This window comes from Mobula birostris, chromosome 6 (assembly GCF_030028105.1).
Source record: "Mobula birostris isolate sMobBir1 chromosome 6, sMobBir1.hap1, whole genome shotgun sequence".
NCBI lineage: Eukaryota > Metazoa > Chordata > Chondrichthyes > Myliobatiformes > Myliobatidae > Mobula > Mobula birostris.
The window spans coordinates 49624237-49644351 of NC_092375.1; the positions used below are offsets into that span (position 1 = coordinate 49624237).

General features: G+C 40.6%; 1 protein-coding gene across 6 annotated transcripts in view; it reads right to left on the reverse strand.

Annotated features, from left to right (window-relative positions):
* The window catches only part of usp9 (ubiquitin specific peptidase 9), a 266944-nt gene that overhangs the window by 104035 nt on the left and 142794 nt on the right, over positions 1–20115 (reverse strand). For all 6 annotated transcript variants that reach the window (XM_072260457.1, XM_072260455.1, XM_072260456.1 and 3 more), the window contains 5 exons: positions 18440–18535; positions 17759–17970; positions 16830–17070; positions 13161–13310; positions 6132–6252 (listed from right to left, as the gene is read on the reverse strand). In XM_072260457.1, the coding sequence (XP_072116558.1) occupies positions 6132–6252; positions 13161–13310; positions 16830–17070; positions 17759–17970; positions 18440–18535 (820 nt within the window). The remainder of the gene's footprint in view (positions 1–6131; positions 6253–13160; positions 13311–16829; positions 17071–17758; positions 17971–18439; positions 18536–20115) is intronic.

Sequence of the window (20115 nt, forward strand, 5' to 3'; positions counted from 1 at the left end):
AAAGGACATCCTGAACGCTAAAAAGAGGGCATTTAGAGATGGAAATAGGGAGGAGCTGAGGGCAATACAGATGGACCTGAAAGCCAGGATCAGGGAGGCTAAAGGCAGGTATAGGAAGAAGCTTGAGTGGAATCTCCAGCAGAACAACATGAGAGAGGTCTGGAGTGGGATGAGGACCATCACTGGGTTCCGGCAAACTAGCAACAGAGGAGCTGAAGGCAGTGTGGACAGGGCCAATGAACTTAACCTGTTCTTTAACAGATTTGACATTGTGGCACCTGCCCATCCCCCACGAGTCATTTGTTGTCGGCCCCAACCAACACATATTCCACTCTCCCCTCCTACCCCTCCTCACAGTCCCCCACCCTGCTCTCATGACTATACCCCTTCGCCACACGAAACCACTACGGTGGGCTTCACAGCTGAACAGGTGAGAAGACAGCTGAAACGTCTCAACCCAAGCAAGGCTGCAGGACCGGATGGTGTCAGTACCAGGGTGCTCAAAGCCTGTGCCCCTCAGCTATGTGGAGTACTTCGCCATGTCTTCAACCTGAGCCTGAGGCTCCGGAGGGTTCCTGTGCTGTGGAAGACATCCTGCCTCGTCCCTGTGCCGAAGACGCCGCACCCCAGCGGCCTCAATGACTACAGACCGGTGGCATTGACCTCCCACATCATGAAGACCCTGGAGAGACTTGTTCTGGAGCTGCTCCGGCCTATGGTCAGGTCACACTTAGATCCCCTCCAGTTCGCCTACCAGCCCCGACTAGGAGTTGAGGATGCCATCGTCTACCTGCTGAACCATGTCTACACCCACATGGACAAGCCAGCGAGCACTGTGAGGGTCATGTTTTCTGGCTTCTCCAGTGCATTCAACACCATCCGCCCTGCTCTGCTGGGGGAGAAGCTGACAGCGATGCAGGTGGATGCTTTCCTGGTGTCATGGATTCTTGATTACCTGACTGGCAGACCACAGTACGTGTGCTTGCAACACTGTGCGTCCGACAGAGTGATCAGCAACACTGGGGCTCCATAGGGGACTGTCTTGTCTCCCTTTCTCTTCACCATTTACACCTCGAACTTCAACTACTGCACAGAGTCTTGTCATCTTCAGAAGTTTCCTGATGACTCCACCATAGTTGGATGCATCAGCAAGGGAGATGAGGCTGAGTACAGGGCTACAGTAGGAAAATTTATCACATGGTGTGAGCAGAATTATCTGCAGCTTAATGTGAAAAAGACTAAGGAGCTGGTGGTAGACCTGAGGAGAGCTAAGGCACCGGTGACTCCTGTTTCCATCCAGGGGGTCAGTGTGCATATGGTGGAGGATTACAAATACCTGGGGATACAAACTGACAATAAACTGGACTGGTCAAAGAATACTGAGGCTGTCTACAAGAAGGAGCAGAGCCGTCTCTATTTCTTGAGGAGACTGAGGTCCTTTAACATCTGCCGGACGATGCTGAGGATGTTCTACGAGTCTGTGGTGGCCAGTGCGATCATGTTTGCTGTTGTGTGCTGGGGCAGCAGGGTGAGGGTAGCAGACACCAACACAATCAACAAACTCATTCATAAGGCCAGTGATGTGGGGATGGAACTGGACTTTCTGATGGTGGTGTCCGAAAAGAGGATGCTGTCCAAGTTGCCGGCCATCTTGGACAATGTCTCCCATCCACTACATAATGTACTGGTTGGGCACAGGAGTACATTCAGCCAGAGACTCATTCCACCAAGATGCAACACAAAGCGTCATAGGAAGTCATTCCTGCTTGTGGCCATCAAACTTTACAACTCCTCCCTTGGAGGGTCAGACACCCTGAGTCAACAGGCTGGTCCTGGACTTATTTCCTGGCATAATTTACATATTACTATTTAATTATTTATGGTGCAACTGTAACGAAAACCAGTTTCCGCTGGGATCAATAAAGTATGACTATGACTATGTGAGTGCAGCAGGCCAGGCAGCATCTCTAGGAAGAGGTACAGTCGATGTTTCGGGCGGAGACCCTTCTTCAGACATCTCCCCCTCCCCCTCTCAAATCTCTTACTAGTTCTCCTTTCAGTTAGTCCTGACAAAGGGTCTCGGCCCAAAACGTCGACTGTACCTCTTCCTAGAGATGCTGCCTGTCCTGCTGCGTTCACCAGCAACTTTGATGTGTGTTGCTTGAATTTCCAACATCTGCAGAATTCCTCGTGCTTGCATTTACAATTCCAACTGGGCTTGACAGATATACAAATGGGGTTTCCGCTAGAACCAAGAACAAGGTATCAGCCATTTAAGGCAGCATTCAGATGGAAATTCTCCGTGCAGCAGGCAGTGGACAGTGAATTGTGTGTTTAAGGAAGGTCAATTTTTCTTAGATATTAAAGAAATCACTAATTATTAACAAAACAGTGGCAGAAATACATCACTTCAGGGAGAGCCAATTCCATGTATATAACAGCAAAATGCTACCCGATTTACACTTTTCTAGGAATTCCAATGAAATTAAGAGACACTCAACATGACAAGAAAAATGTTGTAAATTTTAAATTTATTTGGAATGAAATTAAAAGCAAAACTGAAAATGCTGGAAACGAACAAAATTTGGTAAGTTGGTTTATTATTGTCATGTGTACCGAGGTCAACAGGCCATCTTATTGTACTTGGGAGACATTCAATAGTTTTAGAACAATACAATAGAAGCTGTCCTTTGGTCAGCTGGTATGTTTTCATTTAGGTTTTGATATCTTCTGCTTGATTGGAGTACGGAGAGCAGAGAATGCCTAGAATGGGTGTGGTCTTTGATTACACTGCCTGCTTTACTGAGGCAGCAGGAAGAGTACACAGAGGCCACAGAGTGGAGGCTGGTTTCTGTGATTGGCTGAGCTGTATTTTTGCAGTTTTCTGTAGTCACGAGCAGAGCAGTTGCCATACAAAGCCATAATGCATCTGGAAAGGATGCATTAGAAAGAGCCGAGGGGCAAAGGGGACCTGCCAAATTCTTTAGCTTAGGGAGGAATTACAGGCACCAATGTGGCTGGACTAAGACAGGCTCTTGATGATACAGCCTTTCTTTCTCCCTAGGCCTCCTGTCCCATGATCTTCTCATATCCCCTTTGCCAATCAACTGTCCAGCTCTTGGCTCCATCCCTCCTGTCTTCTCCTATCACTTCGGATCTCCTCCTCCCCCTCTCAAATCTCTCACTTTCAGTTAGTCCTGACGAAGGGTCTCGGCCCGAAACGCTGACTGTATCTCTTCCTAGAGATGCTGCCTGGCTTGCTATGTTCACCAGCAACTTTGATGTGTGTTGCTTGAAATTCCAGCATCTGCAGATTTCCTCGTGTTTGAGGCTGATGAGGTTCACCCTGAGGAACTCAGAGCTCTCAACCTCAGTACTGTTGATGTAACCAGGAGCATGTGCACTGTCCCTCTTCCCAAAGTCAATGACCAACTCACTTTCTTTGCTTATGTAAGGGTTTCTTCTTTTATGTTACTGCTAAGGTGAATAAAATGGCTTCTCTGTACTGTTAACTGCTGAGACAGTGGTTCTCTATAGCAGCATGTTTGGGTTGTAATTAGTGATAATGGGACTTATATTCATTTGCTAACCAATTGGGATAGATGTTATTCTTTCTGTCTGTGTGAAAGCTGTTAGTTTGCGCGGGCTTGAGGGGGAAGGCACGAGGAGGATGAAGAGAGAAGACGTGGCTTGAGGAGACGGTTGCTGGACCCGCTGGGCCTGGGCTCGGGGTGGGAGCCCAGGGGCCGACTAGCGGAGGAGGATCAGCGAAAGGGAGTCCGTAAGCTCCAACGTTTGTGCACTGGACATGTTTGAGATTATTGGCACCTTTTATTTGTTTTCCTTTTCTTGTGTTTCTCTGCTAACCCTAACTAATAATATTTCTCTACTCATATTTTAAATATAAAATCTTAATCGTTTAACCACACATTGTGGATGGAATGTTATTTTGGGGTACTGATGTTACACAGGGGACACAACACGCATCATCCACCCAAATAAGAGTGCTAAAGTTTGGTCAGGGAGGGGGCGCCACCCCTGAGATCATGCCTCTAGATGCAACGAGTCTTACACTTACATGAGGGAATGGATGTCATAACACTGTATCACTAGACTCTCTATCTACATCCTGCACTCCCACTCATCATTTGAGATACTGCTACTATGGTGGTATGATCAGCAAACTTGTATATCAAGTAAGAGCTGAACCTGGCCACACTGTTGTGGATGCATAGGGAACAGACTGGGAACTGAGGATGCCATCTTGTGGGGCACTAGTGTTGAAGATATTCATAGGGGAGTTACAAAGGGAGGTGTTGAGTCTGAGGTCAAGGATCTTGGTTATGTGCTTACTTGGAATTATAGTATATAAGACAGAGGTGTAGTCAATAAACAATTTTCTAATGTGAATTGTCTTTCAGAGGTTTCTGAGATGAATATAGGGCCAGGAAGATGGTGTTTGCTACAGATCTGTTTCAGAAGAAGGCAAATTCCAGTGGGTCAAGGTTGTCTCGGAGGCTGGAGGTAATGGGTGCAATGAATAGCCTGTCGAAGCACTACATGATGGTGTTTGTCAAAGTCACTTAACAGCAGTCATTCAGGAACATTACCTTGTTTTGCTTAGATACTGGGATGATATGCTTAAAGCAGGTGGGAATCTCGAATTGAACCAGGAAGTAGTTTAAAAAAATATTCCCACCAGTTGATCCAAGGACACGGGCCAGGGACACCACCCGGGCCAGAGGCTTTCCATGGGTTCACTGACTGGAAGACTGAACTTGGAACATCTGTGAGTGACAGTGGTTCACGTGCATTGCAGATTGGCGGGATGGGTGCTGACATTCCAATCCCCTTCTGTTCAAAATGTGCACAGAATGTAGTAAACTCATCAGGAAAGGATGCACTCTAAGTGGAAATGCTGCCTGAGTTTTTCATGTGGCCAAGAACATACTGGAAGAACTTAGCCAGTCGAAATAGCAAAAAGAAATCAGTTTCAGCTTAGGGATGCTTCCTCAGAAATGAACTGAAAAAGGGCCCCTGACCCATAACATTATCTGATTTCTCCTTCTACAGATGCTTCCTGGTTGGCTGAGTACTTCCAGCATTTTCTCTTCTTGTAAAGATGAAATCGATTGTCTTTGAAGCATGAGAATGGAATTTGTAATCAATACAATCTTGTGCTCAAAGCAGAACCTGAAAATCAAAATATTCAATTTGGACAGCAATCTAGTCCCAGTTCAAAACTTAACATGCTGTCCTATCTAACAAAGATTTAACTTAAAAGATTACATTTCACACCAAGTAACTACAATTCAGAATATGAATGCCAGTGGAATACAAAATCAAAACTAAATAAGACATCTTCATCGTGTCTAACAGGCCTTAATTGTTTTGGTAAGCAAGCAAGTTTATCCTTTGAAAGAAATGGCATTAGCTCAATTGAGGAAGATAGTCACTCTGCAATAGTCTAATATTGTGCACATCATGGAGAAAGAAAGTAATCAATACAACAGAATATCCCATCATGCAGCACACAAAATTTGAATACGTCTAAGAAATATACAAAAAATGTCAGCTGTCTCAGTAAAACCCAGAGTTGCACTGAAACAAATCTGAACCTGGGTAAGGAACAAATTCAAAATAAGTTGATTTTTCCTTGTCCATGATTATTAGATCTGAAATATCTTAATTTAGCGAAGTTGCAAACCAGTGACCATGACTGTTTCTTATCCAATTATTTATGCCACCTAACTTCATTGATATTTATGCACAAGTGAGTTTCGACCCCAAGCTCCACAATATCAAATTCAATCAAGCATTTCCTCATTCCACACTACCAATGTAATCTGCAAATTCTTATACTCGAGACTTGAACATATAATTTAAAGGACAACTTCAATTATATTTCCAATAACATGAATTCCTCACAAATATTTCTAATCCTTCTCGAGCAATTCTGCCTATCATTGACTTGTTTTCCAATGTACATGTTGATGATAACAGAGGTTACTTAATTTTTTTTTATATGGCTTTGCTTGAAGTGGACCATACTACTGAAAACATAATGGCAATACTCTCAAACAATGTCACTAGACAACAATCTAGTTTTATTCTTTATAAAGATAGCTTACCAGGAGGCATGAGTTTCATTAGGACACGAGCGCCATCTCTCAGAAGTGGCATGTTTAAACTACTGCCTAGGTCAGCAACTTGCCAGAGAAAGGAAATGTATCGGGGATGCAAAGACATTATCTAGAGGAAACAAATTTAAAATAACTAAATTATCCAAGTTACAACACAATGATACGCTAAACATATAAAGTGGTGAGACAAATATGGTAAAACTGACCATAATCATCACATCACCAAAAAGACTGAAAATAAATAAATAATGTGCTGAATATACTTCAGATGTGAAAATTGAAACTTAAAGCAAGTTCTTTTGTCAACTATTTGATTGCTCAAAATTTATCTGTTTTTGGCAAGGCAGCAATCGACAAACTATTTTCCTCAAACTAGCCCAGAATGCAGAGTGTAACTGAACCCTGTGTAGTGATATTAAATACTAAGACCATTATCCACAGAGACTTTCTCAAAATTATATAATATGCTTGCAATAATTGCAAGCAATGTTACAATGATAGTAGATTGCAACACACATACAAAATCAAGAGAATGATCGTGAACTCGTTGGCTTTTATTCAACTCAGCTCTAGGTACATAATGTTGCATCTTTCAATAAAGTACTTCATTTGACCTGATGAAACTGAATAGAGATGGCAGCCTAATCCCATTTGCCAGATGTTGACCAGCAGTTTTGTTTAAGGGACTACAAAAGCTTGTTCAAGTAGTTATACATAGAGATGGACATTACAAACTCAACAAATATTTTCAATGAGTCCCAGATTCCAAACATAATCAGAATATAAAAAGTTGATGTCCTTTCTTACCCAATTGATCACTTTAAATTTATGAACAGTCAGTTAAGCAAAACAGTTCCTTCTTACTTCATCTGCAAAGCATTACACTTTGGGCCTAATCAGTTATGTTTGACGAGAATCAATAAAGTCATAGGTATTGACAATAAACGGATTAACAATTGAAAAATTGAAAACCAGAGGTACCAGAAATTGGAGTTAGGAAGTCTTGGAAATCCTTGGCAGGTCACACACAGTGAGACTGTTCAAGCTCATAAGCACATTAATTAATAACACTAGGTTCGACATAATACATGACAGTCTCCTCTCATTAATTTTTTCTCATCTAAAAGGCATACAAGTTTCTGATTCATACATGCATTGTTGCCCAGAAAATTTTTATAGTGGCATTCAAAAGTTTTGGAACCCCTGCTCAAAATTTCTGTTACTGTGAATAGCTAACCGAGGAAAAGATGTTCTGATTTCCAAAAGGCATAACGTTAAAGATGACACATTTCTTTAATATTTTAAGCAAGATTACTTTTTTATTTCCATCTTTTACAGTTTCAAAATAACAAGAAAGGAAAAGGGCCCAAAGCAAAAGTTTGGGCGCCCTGCATGGCAGTACTCAGTAACACCCCCTTTGGCAAGTATCACAGCTTGTAAACACTTCTTGTAGCCAGCTAAAAGTCTTCCAATTCTTGTTTGGGGGATTTTCACCCATTCTTCCTTGCAAAAGGCTTCTCTGTGAGATTCTTGGGCCGTCTTGCATGCACTGCTCTTTTGAGGTCTATCCACAGATCTTCGATGATGTTTAGGTCGGGGGGACTGTGAGGGTCATGGCAAAACCTTCAGCTTGTGCCTCTTGAGGTCGTCCATTGTGGATTTTGAGGTGTGTTTAGGATCATTATCCTGTTGTAGAAGCCATCCTCTTTTCATCTTCAGTTTTTTTTACAGACAGACGATGTGATGTTTGCTTCCAGAATTTGCTGGTATTTAATTAAATTCATTCTTCCCTCTGCCAGTGAAATGTTCCCCGTGCCACTGGCTGCAACACAAGCCCAAAGTACATACCTTTGCTCATTGCAGTCAAAAAGTTCTATTTTAACTTCAGTCCACAGGACTTGTTTCCAAAATGCATCAGGCTTGTTTAGATGTTCCTTTGCAAACTTCTGATGTTGAATTTTGACCGCAATGAGCAAAAGTATGTTTGGAGGAAAAATGGGTGCAGAATTTCATGAGAAGAACCTCTCTCCAACTGTTAAGCACAGGGGTGGATCAACTATGCTTTGGGCTTGTGTTGTAGCCAGGTGGCACAGGGGACATTTACTGGTAGAGGGAAGAATGAATTCAATTAAATACCAGCAAATTCTGGAAGCAAACATCACACCATCTGTAAAAAAGCCAACAATGAAAAGAGGATGGCTTCTATAACAGGATCATGATCCTAAACACACCTCAAAATCCACAATGGACTACCTCAAGAGGCGCAAGCTGAAGGTTTTGCCATGACCCTCACAGTCCCCCAACCTAAACATCGTCGACAATCTGTGGATAGACCTCAAAAGAGCAGTGCATGCAAGATGGCCCAAGAATCTCACAGAACTAGAAGCCTTTTGCAAGGAAGAATGGGCGAAAATTCTCCAAACAAGAATTGAAAGACTCTTAGCTGGCTACAAAAAGCGTTTACAAGCTGTGATACTTGCCAAAGGAGGTGTTAGTAAGTACTGCCATGCAGGGTGCCCAAACTTTTGCATCAGGCCCTTTTCCTTTTTTGTTATTTTGAAACTGTAAAAGATGGAAATAGAAAAGTTTTCTTGCTTAAAATATTAAAGAAATGTGTCATCTTTAACTTCATGCCTTTTGGAAATCAGTTCATCTTTTACTCGTTTAGCTATTCACAGTAACAGAAATTTTGACCAGGGGTGCCCAACTTTTGCATGCCACTGTAACTTTTCTTGTTAATAAAGAGACAAAGAATATAAGGTTATAACCAGCCTTTATCTCATTTTAAAAACATGAAAAGTAGCATGAAACTAGACAAATTTGCTTTGATTAAGCTCTTTTCTGGGGCCATAACTATCATCCTCTATGGATATCCATGACAGCTTCTACCAACCATGCATAAAATCGAACCCATCTAACAGAGAAATATCAGAATGGAAATGAGGTGACTCATGGGTTAAGGCATCCCCCATTTCAATTACTAAAACTTGATGAATTTTACTTTGCAACAAAGATTTTGTAACATTATGTCTGGAAAGACTAACATGTCCCACTTCTCCACTTTGTTCCAAATCACAACTGTATCACATCAATCATCCCTTTTATTATGCACCCTTAGCTGATGAGATAAAATACTCTGCATTCATGTCCCACTCCAGAGAAAACCTCATTAATTCATCAGGTGCATGCTACATTGTCAGAGATATAATTTTTGGGATAAAACATTAAACGAGATCTTCCTGCACTCATAGGCATGGTGTGAAAAGGTTTCACAGCATGGGAGAAAATGCCTTGGTTAATATTTTCCATTGATTAACATCAAAATTGATCATTCAGTCATTAGCACGTGTTGCACACAAATTGGCTATTTTGGCTCCAAAAGCACAATAGCAACTGCAACACAAACACTGCTTCTTTGGCAGTGTAGCAGGTTTACTAGAGCTATTAGGAGTGGTTTTAAACTAATATGGTAGGGGGAAGGAAACCAGTACGATAGGGAGGAGGATAAGCCAGCAGGTTAACAAGTAGATGATGTATGTAACATGAAAGAAAGGAAGGACAAGCCAACGATGAAGTACAAATGCAGACAGAGCAAAGAGTTAAATGTAACATAGGGGCAAAATTCAAAAGGGTGAAGAATGCAGGACTGAAGGTGCTGTACTTAAATGAACAAGGCATTCAGAATAAGGTGGACAATCTCGTGGCACAATTAGAGATAGGTCAGTATGACGTTGCGGGCATTACTGAGTCACGGCTGAAAGAAAGCCAGAGTTAAGGATATACTTTGTATCAAATGGACAGGGAGGAAGGCATTGGCGGTGGCATGGTTCTGTTGGTAAGAGACTGAATTACATCTTTAGAAAGAGGTGATTTAGGGTCAGAAAATTCTGTTATCTTTGTGAGTGGAGTTAAGAAACTGCAAGGGTGCAAAAAGCCATTAATTATGGGAATCATATGTAGGCCTCCAAATAGTAGCCAAGATGTGGGGTTGAGATTGCAAAGGGAGCTGGAAAAGGCCTATAATAAGGGTAATGACACAATTATAATAGGGGACTTAAACATGCAAGAGGATTAGAAAAATCAGATTGGTGTCGGAATGCCTAAAATGCCTACGAGTTGGCTTTTTAGAGCAGCTTGTGCTTGCGCCTGCTCGGGGAAAGGCCATCTTAGATGGGGTGATCATAATATGATTGAATTCATACTGCAATTTGAGAGGGAGAAGCGCAAGTCACGTGCATCAGTATCGCAATGGAATAAAGGCAACTACAGAGGCATGAGACAGAAGCTTGCCCAGATATGTCTGGAGGAGGATACTGCCAGGGATAACGGCACAGCAGAGATGGCTGAGGTTTCTGGGAATAGTTCACAAGGCACAGGATATTTACGCCACACAGAATAAGTTCTCAAGTGGCAGGCATGGCTGACAAGGGAAATTAATATTGCATAAAAGCCATGAAAAGGGCATATAAGGTAGCAAAAGTGAGTGGGAAATTGGATGACTGGGAAGCTTTTAAGCCCCAACAAAAGGCAACTAAAAAACCTATAAGAGAAAAGATGAAATGAGAGAAAACTACCCAACCATATAAAGCAGGATACCAAAAGTATTTTCAGTTATATAAAGAGTAAAAGGGAGTGAGAGTTGATGTTCTATCACTGGAAAATGATGTTGGTGAGGTAGTAATGGGGGACAAAAAAAATGGCAGATGAACTTAATGGTCACTTTGCATCTGTCTTCACTGTGGAAGACATGAGCAGTGTGCCAGAGGTCTGAGAGTGTCAGGGAGCAGAAGTGAGTGTCACTGCTATTACGAAGGAAAATTTGCAAGGAAAACTCAAGATCTTAAGGTGGATGTCACCTGGACCAGATGGACTACATCCCAGAGTCCTGAGAGAGGTGGCTGAATAGACAATGGACATTGGTCATGTCTTTCAAGAATCACCTGATTCTGGCATGGTCCTGGAGGAGTGGAAAATTGCAAATGTCACTCCACTCTTTAAGAAGGGAGGAAGGCACAAAGAAGAAAATTACAGGCCAGTTAATCTTAACTCTGTGGTTGGGAAGTTATGGGGTCTATTATTAAGGATAAGGTTTTGGGGTATTTACGAGACAGATGATAAAATAAGTCAAAGTCAGCATGGTTTCTGTAAAGGGAAATCTTGCTGGACAAATCTGTGGGAATTCTTAAAGGAAGTAACAAGCAGGGTGGACAAAGAAGAAGCAGTTGGATTTTCAGAAGAGATTTGATAAGCTGCCACATGAGGCTGCTTAACAAGACAAAACCCTATGGTGTTACAGGAAAGATACTGGCATGGATAGGGGAATGGCCGACAGGCAGGAGGCAGCAAGTGGGAATAAAAGGGGCCTTTTCTGGGCGGCTGCCAGTGACTAGTGGTGTTCCTCAGGGGTCAGTATTGGGACTGCTACTTTTCATGTTGTTTGCCAATGATTTGGATGATGGAATTGATGGCTTTGTGACTAAGTTTGAAGATACAAAGATAGGTAGTGGGGTAGGTGGTGCTGAGGAAGCAATGCAATTGCAGCAGGACTTGGATAAATTGGAAGAATGGGCAAAAGAAGTGGCAGATGGAATATGTTGGGAAGTGTATGATACTGCAGTTTGGTAAAAGGAACAACAGTGCACCCTATTATCTAAATGGAGAGAAGGTTCAAACATCAGAGGTGCAGAGGGACTTGGAAATCCTCGTGCAAGACTCAGGTTAATTTACAGGTTGAGTCTGTGGTAAAGTAGGTAAATGCAATGTTGGCATTTATTTCAAAGGGAATAGAATATATTAAAGCAAAGAGATAATGTTGAGATTTTATAAGACACTAGTCAGGCTGCACGGAGTACTGTCAAGTTTTGGGTGCCATATCTAAGAAAGGATTGTCATTGGAGAGAGTCCAAGGGAGGTTCACAAGGATGATTCCAGGAATGAAGGGGTTAACATTTAATGAGCGCTTGTCAACTTTGGGCCTGTACTCGCTGGAATTTAAAAGAATGTGTGGGAATCTAATTGAAACCTACTGAATATTGAAAGGACTAGATAGGGTGGATGTGGAGAGGACGTTTCCTATGGTGGGGGTATGCAGAACTGGAGAGCACAGCCTCAAAATTGAGGGGTGATATTTTAAAATAGAGGCAAGAATTAACTTTTTTTTAGCCAGAGAGTAGTAAATCTGTGGAACACTCTGCCACCGACTGCGGTGAAGGCCAAGTCCATGGATATACTTAAGGCAGAAGTTGATCGTTTCCTGATTGGTCATGGCATCAAAGGATATGGCGTGAAGACAGGTGTATGGGGTTGAGTGGGATCCGTGATCAGCCATGATGGAATGGCGGACCACATTTGACGGGCTGAATGGCCTGATTCTGCTCCTATGTCTTATGGTCTAGTTCTTAGGCAATATAGTGAGGTTGCGGAAAGGTGTTCCATTTATGTGTGCATTTCCCTTGTAACCACGTCATCACAACACGTGCACAGCAGTAACAAGCCATTATTAAAACATTTTAAACAAGTAGACCAGATGCTGAAAATTAGAAATAAAGATTGATAACGTTGAAAACACTTGGCAGATCAAGCACTCTCTGTGGAAAGGGAGCAGAGTTAACCTTCATTACAGCTGGGAGATGTGGTTGTGAAGGAGATATCATGAACAAAAGGAATATTTGTGATAGGGTTCTTATGGGATGTGTTGCTATACATGGCAAAAGTAAAAACCTTAACTGGATTTATGTTATTTCGATAGGTATTTTATACACACACACACACATATACATTCATAGATATTTATATGCAAGCACGGCTAAGGGCTAAGTACTGGAAAATAGGATTTGGCTGACAACTCTTTTTTCCAATGAGCATGGATCAAGGCCAGAAAATTTCCTACTTATCACTGGCTTTTTTGTGACTCTATGAAGCACACAGAAACAATTCAAACGGTGCCCTATTTGATGTTATGCAATATCTTTAAAAATACATTTACATTAATGAGCTTTAAGATTATAGTTTGCTTACCACTCCAGGTAAACAGCTTTCTACTTCAGGATTGGGCCCATCACTGTAGTGGTTACCATGGTTTCCAGGGGAGCCAGTTGAAGAATCAGATGAACTGTCAGGACTTGATGGCATATTTGAACTTATCTGTGTTAGCTTGGCTGTAATAAGCTTAAAAAAGATTAACTGTTTATTAGCACAAGGAAATACCATTTTTTCCTGCAATAGGCAATTTCAAAAGTTTAATATGAAGTACAATTTACAACTCTTGTATCGATTATCTTTTATCTGCCCCTGTGCTGAGTAAGTTTTATAGCTAATTTCTGGACTGCCTTTTTGAATCACACCATTTGTTATTTTTGTGTAAAAAAAAACTCTGGGGAGCTGTTGATTTTTTCCCTAGGCCAATAGCTGTTGACACAGGAGATGAAGGCTGAAAGTAAAATGGTAGCAGGAAGGGGCACAATTTTCAACTAGCTTGATTACGTGTTCCTACTCTTTGGGAAGTGCTTTGAATCTTTCTGATGTGCTCAAAGCTTCTTACATAGCAACTTAAAATCAGAATCAGAATCAGGTTTATTATCACCGGCATGTGTCGTGAAACTTGTTAACTTAGCAGCAGTTCAATGGAATACATAATACAGAAGAAAAAGTAAATAAATACAGTATATATATATATATATATATATATATATATATATATATATATATATATATGGAATAGATTTAAAATTGTACAAAAAAACCAAAAATATATGTTAAAAAAGTGAGGTAATGTCCAAGGGTTCAATGTCCATTTAGGAATCGGATGGCATAGGGGAAGAAGCTGTTCCTGAATCGCTGAGTGTGTGTCTTCAGGCTTCTTTCTGTATCTCCTACTTGATGGTAACAATGAGAAAAGGGCATGCCCTGGGTGGGTCCTTAATAATGGACACTGCCTTTCTCAAACACCACTCATTCAAGATGTCCTGGATACTTTGTAGGCTAGTACCCAAGATGGAGCCAACTAAATTAACAACCCTCTGCAGCTTCTTTCAGTCCTGTGCAGTAGCGACCCCCCCCCCCCACCACATATCAGACAGTGATGCAGCCTGTCAGAATGCTCTCCACGGTACATCTATAGAAGCTCTCGAGTGCATGTGTTGACATACTAAATTCTCTTCAGACTCCTAATGAAGTATAGCTGCTGTCTTGCCTTCTTTACAACAGCATCCATATGTTGGTAACAGGTTAGATCCTCAGAGATCTTCACACCCAGGAACTTGAACCTGTTCACTCTCTCCTCTTCTGACACCTCTGTGAGGATTGGTATGTGTTCCTTCATCTTACCCTTCCTGAAGTCCATAATCAGCTCTTTCATCTTACTGACGTTGAGTGCCAGGTTGTTGCTACGACACCACTCCAGTAGTTGGCATATCTTGCTCCTGTCTGCCCTCTCATCACCATCTGAGATTCTACCAATAATGGTTGTATCGTCAGCAAATTTATAGATGGTATTTGAGCTATGCCTAGCTACACAGTCATGGGTACAGAGAGAGTAGAGCAGTGGGCTAAGCACACACCCCTGAAGTGCAGCAGTGTTGATCGTCAGCGAGGAGATGTTATCACCAATCTGCACAGATGGTGATCTTCCAGTTAGGACATCGAGGATCCAATTGTAGAGAGAGGTACAGAGGCCCAAGTTCTGCAACTTCTCAAGTCTCAAATGGGGTCAAAATTTAGTTTCATGATTGTGCAAAGGAGAACATCAGCTGGAAAAACATTTTCTCCTCCCCACCCCCCACCCCCGGGAAGTAACGATTCACAAAAAGCACACTATATTTTCTGCAATTTCATGCCAACCATCTTTGACTATAACACAGCAGTGAGTTTTTCTTTCTCTTTGAGGGAATGCCCAACTTCCAGTCTATATCTTCCACGGACAAAAATTCAACTGAAATCTCAACTTATCCATGGAGTGCTTGTAATGAGGCATGAGCTGGCAGATAGGTAATTGTGGTGCAGGCTCAGTTCCATCTTTTGTTTCTTGAATATAGCTGCAAATTTAGTAAGCACTTGCCACCAGTGGAGGAATATGTCCAGTAACAGGATATTTCTGGTCATAATTCCCTGAAGTCCCTTCACCGCTGAGCAGGGTATCCAAGACATCTTTCTCCTCAGTACCTGTGAGCTGTTAGACATGGCAGTGGTTTAAACAACGTTAAACAGGGATCACTGGCAGCCTGCACAGTAATGCTCCACAAGCAGTTTTACTTTTTAAATGCATTCTTAGCTCCTGGTCTGAAAAATAACAGATATATTTCTCTAATTGCTTGAAGGAAAGCTCTGATATTATACCGTGAACAACCACGAACATACTATTGCACTAGTGCTCTGACAAAATGATTTGACCAAAAACTGGCGTGGAGAGACAGCTTGAGGGCTGGTGTTTTATGGATGAGAGGCCCAGCACCCACCCATCTTATAGCTGCATCCTATTCAGCATGGGGGGTGTTAGCTATTGCTGGGGGTTGGCCATGCATTGAAAGACCTGATCTTACATATCACCACCTGTTCAATGGGATGGGAGTTGCAGTCATCCCTCAAAGGCCAGCAATGTGAACTTAAACAAAAAAAAAATTATCTTTGGGCAAGGAGAATTATGCAGTCAAACAAGGAGAGGGGAGAGACAGCTGCTTACATTACATTCAACAGGAGGTAACAAGAGGGACTGTAGAATCTGGGCAGTCTGCCATCACATGTAGTAGGTAATGCTCAGTAAGGCCTTCAATCACCATGCTGGGCAGGGTGATCCCTATATCTCAATTCTAAACAACTGGATCACTTACCTTGGTCTGCCAAAACCAACCTGCACAGGCAGTCTTTCCTCATTTAGCATGAGATCCCTGACAAAGCAATAAGTAGCATCTGGGGATGCAAGGTTCACACCAGAGAAACACTTACCTTTTTCTGTAGTGCTAATTGCATTATTCTTATTTCTGGGAATGTATCCTGAGTGCTAAGTGTAGTCCAAATGGCTTGAACCAACTTTGATTAATCTTATGCATTCACAAAGCTGAATTTTAAAATAAGTCAATTTCCTAGGTCACAAATCTTAGTACCAATGACAATAGAACTAATGCTGAACAATTGTCAAGTGAAATGACATACGCATTTTTACTCGAGTCAGAATTATTTACAATAATATTCTTTGCATATTTTTTGACACATCTCACCACAAATTTGTCAGTTTTCAAGATGGAAATTGTTACAGATATAATCAACTAGTGTGCAAAATTTTGAGTGAATTAATTGAAAAGGGGTACAACTTAAAAGATAACCCACAATTTGGAAATATAATCTCAACCGATAATGCCACTGTTGCCATCACCAAGCAACACAGCATCCTAATTAACTTCACGACTAAGACTACATTAAAATATGTTATTGTCTTGGAAGCAATTTCTTCTTTTAAAGTCAATAGCTTATAATTTTGTTGACAAGTCAACTTCCTTGACAGAAACAAATAGAGGAATATGTGGTAAAATTAATATAAATATAAATATAAATATCATGTGACAAATACCCATGAAGTTTATAAAGATAGCATATGACTGCCTACAAGGTACAAATTAAACCAGGAATGGACTACTTCAATCAAACTTTGACTGACTTTAATATATTACACATATACTTTAACAATGTACTTACTGTTTTATCTTTAAGGTTCAACTGTCCAATCAATTTTCTATCATCAGCAGGATCTACAAGTTCACCACCAATAAACAGTTCAACTTTTGTATGTGCACTGTTGGCTTTTATTCTACTGAGGATGCAGCGCCTAACAGACCCAATGGAGTCATTTGTGTGAGACCAAATGTCCAAATCTTCTACTTGACGTCCTTGATTTGGAAATCGTACAACCAGTGACACATGCTTCCCACGAAAAGCTCTGTTAAAAAAAAACAATGAAATTAATAGCATCATGATCCTAGCCATTCCAAATGGAGGAAATCAGAAGTCTATATACACAACACATTACAAATTTGCCATCTCACAGCAATATTATTGTTGCATAAGATTGCCCCAGTAACTGTAGTTATATTTCAGAATAATGCAAATTATTGATCTGTTAGGTCACAAGCTCCATTTAATTACGCTACAAAGCCAAAATGAGGGTGTCTTTTGGTCTTCTGAATCAGAATCAGGAGAGGGCTTAAGCTTTGTTCGCAACTGCTACAAATTGAACTAAGCTCATTTAATTGCATTTTTCAGCAAATCTACACATCTATTAAAAGTTCAGCCTATGAAAAGCAAATCCACAGACAAAATAAAATTTTCAAGAAAGAAGTGCCTCAAAAATTTGATAAAAGTGAAAAATAAATCAACTGACATGCACAATTGATACCATCTTCAGCTACAGATCATTGAGACTATTTTGTGCAACATGAAATTGCCATCACTTCAATATGGATAATTTTAATATGACAAAGAATGTTCAATAGTCAAAAACACAACCCTAAAAAAACCTTAAGATAGAAAAAATTCGGGGAAACAATAAAGCAAGTATTTTAATTGACAAGTCAGAACATAATTTACTATCTACCTTTACTTGAAAGCAGACCTGCAAATATACAAACCTAGACATGGGAAGAATTGTTCGCTCTTCATGGTAGTCACTGTCGCATTCATTTATGTATTCGCGCAGCACTGTCAAAACGCGTACCATCCGTATTGCCTCTTGTCTTGCACAATTAATACTGTCTTTATCGCCATCCAGTACACACAGTGTGTCATAGGAAGCCTTCAATCGATCAAAACATGACTGAATAAAGTCTTCATGAATCTCAACCTAGATGTGTGAATATTAGGATAAGATGGTCATTACAAATAAATGTGGTTTAATAGCTTCAATTGGCTAAAACAATAACTTCCATCAATTTCTTTCCCCAGCTTGCTTTCCCTCCTCCACTTATCCCAATTTAATTATATAAGCTAAACATACGCAAGTTTGATAAGATAATTCCTAATTTTGCAGCACCATAGAAGTGCATGTATAGTTGTTTCACAAGATTATCTCTGGATCAGATTAAGACAAGTACACATCAACATTTCTTTAATGTCCTTAAAGAGTTGAGTCCTAAATATTGAATTATCCTCAGAATATTGCAAATGTTTATTGGGCACAGCGGCTGTATCTTAGGTACTAAAGCAGAAATGAAAATACTAGCATTAAAAATCCAGTAGTTTAACTTAGCATGATGCATATTAACAGCAAGTAAAATCAGTTTCATACTGAAATTCCAAGTCAGAATACATACTTGATTAACCTGCAACCTTGGCCCAAGATTTGTGTATATTTCCTTCAGCAGATCTATTGCTCGACTGGCAATGTCATCACTTCCTTGAATTACAACCTATTGAAGACAGGAAATAAAGTGATAAATCTTGAACAAAACTTAGGATTAAAAAAAAAAGACAAACTTTGGAAAAATTCTCCATACAGAGCTGCAAACCTTTACAAGTACGATCCATTTGACAAACTCACTTTTCTTTGCTATGCAGTTTAATCATGCTCATTATCACAATTAATAAGACCAGAAGGCACAGGAGCAGAATTAGGGCATTTAGCCCATTGAGTCTGCTCTGCCATTCGATCATGGCTGATTTAGTATCCCTTTCAATTCCACTCTCCCTCCTTTTCCCTGTAACTTCTGACACCTTAACTAATCAAAAACTTAGCAACCTTTGCTTTAAGTATACCCAATGTCTTGGCCTCCACAGCCACTTGTGGCAATGAAATGCACAGATTCACCACCCTCTGGTCCTGGATTCCCCAAATACATGAAACATCCACTCTATCTAGGCCTTTTAATATTTGACAGGTTTCTTTCCGATCCCCTCCCACCAAATTCTTCTAAGCCCCAGCAAGTAAAGGACCAGAGCAATAAAATGTGCCTCATATGTTAACTCTTTCATCCTCAGTCTCATTCTCATGAACCTCCTCTGGACCTTCTCCAATACCAGCAGATCTTTTCTAAAACTGCTCTCTAAACTCCAAGTGCAGATTGACCAATGCTTTATAAAGCCTCAGTATTACATCCTTAATACCCATCCAAATGAAGAGGAGAAGGACAACTATTTTTACCCGTTCAAATACTTTTTCCTATTCAAATGAAAAGGGAGATCTTGTTTAGATAAGGTTTACAAATTGCATGAACACCTTTGAGCCTGGAAAAAAAAATTCCAATATTGCAAATTGGAATTGCTTTTTTCCAGTCTCAAAGGTGTGTTCACCATACATAAGAAACAGATATATTGCATCATCAGTTGTATTGATCTATGCTTTGTGAGGTTACAGTGAATGAAGTGAAGTGTATCGTATACTGTTCAATACCAGCAGTAACACGGCAGAATCAACTTTTGGATTGCAGAAGAGCTTAGATTTCCAACCTTTTTTTTTCAAAAAACTACAACCAATATTCTGCAATTATGCCATGATATGGCTTGTCCAGCAGGGCAATACTCTCTCAGCATGTACCGTCAAGCCTGTGAATTAGCTTCCATGTTTCAATAATTCTCGTTCTTCTCATCTCCATAAAGTATTAGTGAAAATGTTCATCCTTGAATCAAAGGGTTGAATCTTCCCTTTACTGGCTTCAGTATTAGCACTAATGTTGCCACTTGGCCTCTGGATACAAGAGGCAATAAGTAAGTTTCACTTGGCAGCAAAAAAAAAGTACAGGTCTAAACAATATAAACTCAACCTTGTTCTATTATTGAAGAAGATGGCAAATATTTTTCCTGCCTAATTTTCATATTTAATTCCTTAAGTGTCCAAAAAAAGTAACCACACCAGTTAGGTTGTACTTACTGACTGACTGCACGCTCACAATTAAATTAACATTGCTGGAAATAACTCATCCCTTATTCAGAGAAGTATGATTAAAAAGAACTTCAGCCAGAGAAAACCCCCTCAGTATCTTTCCTGACAATC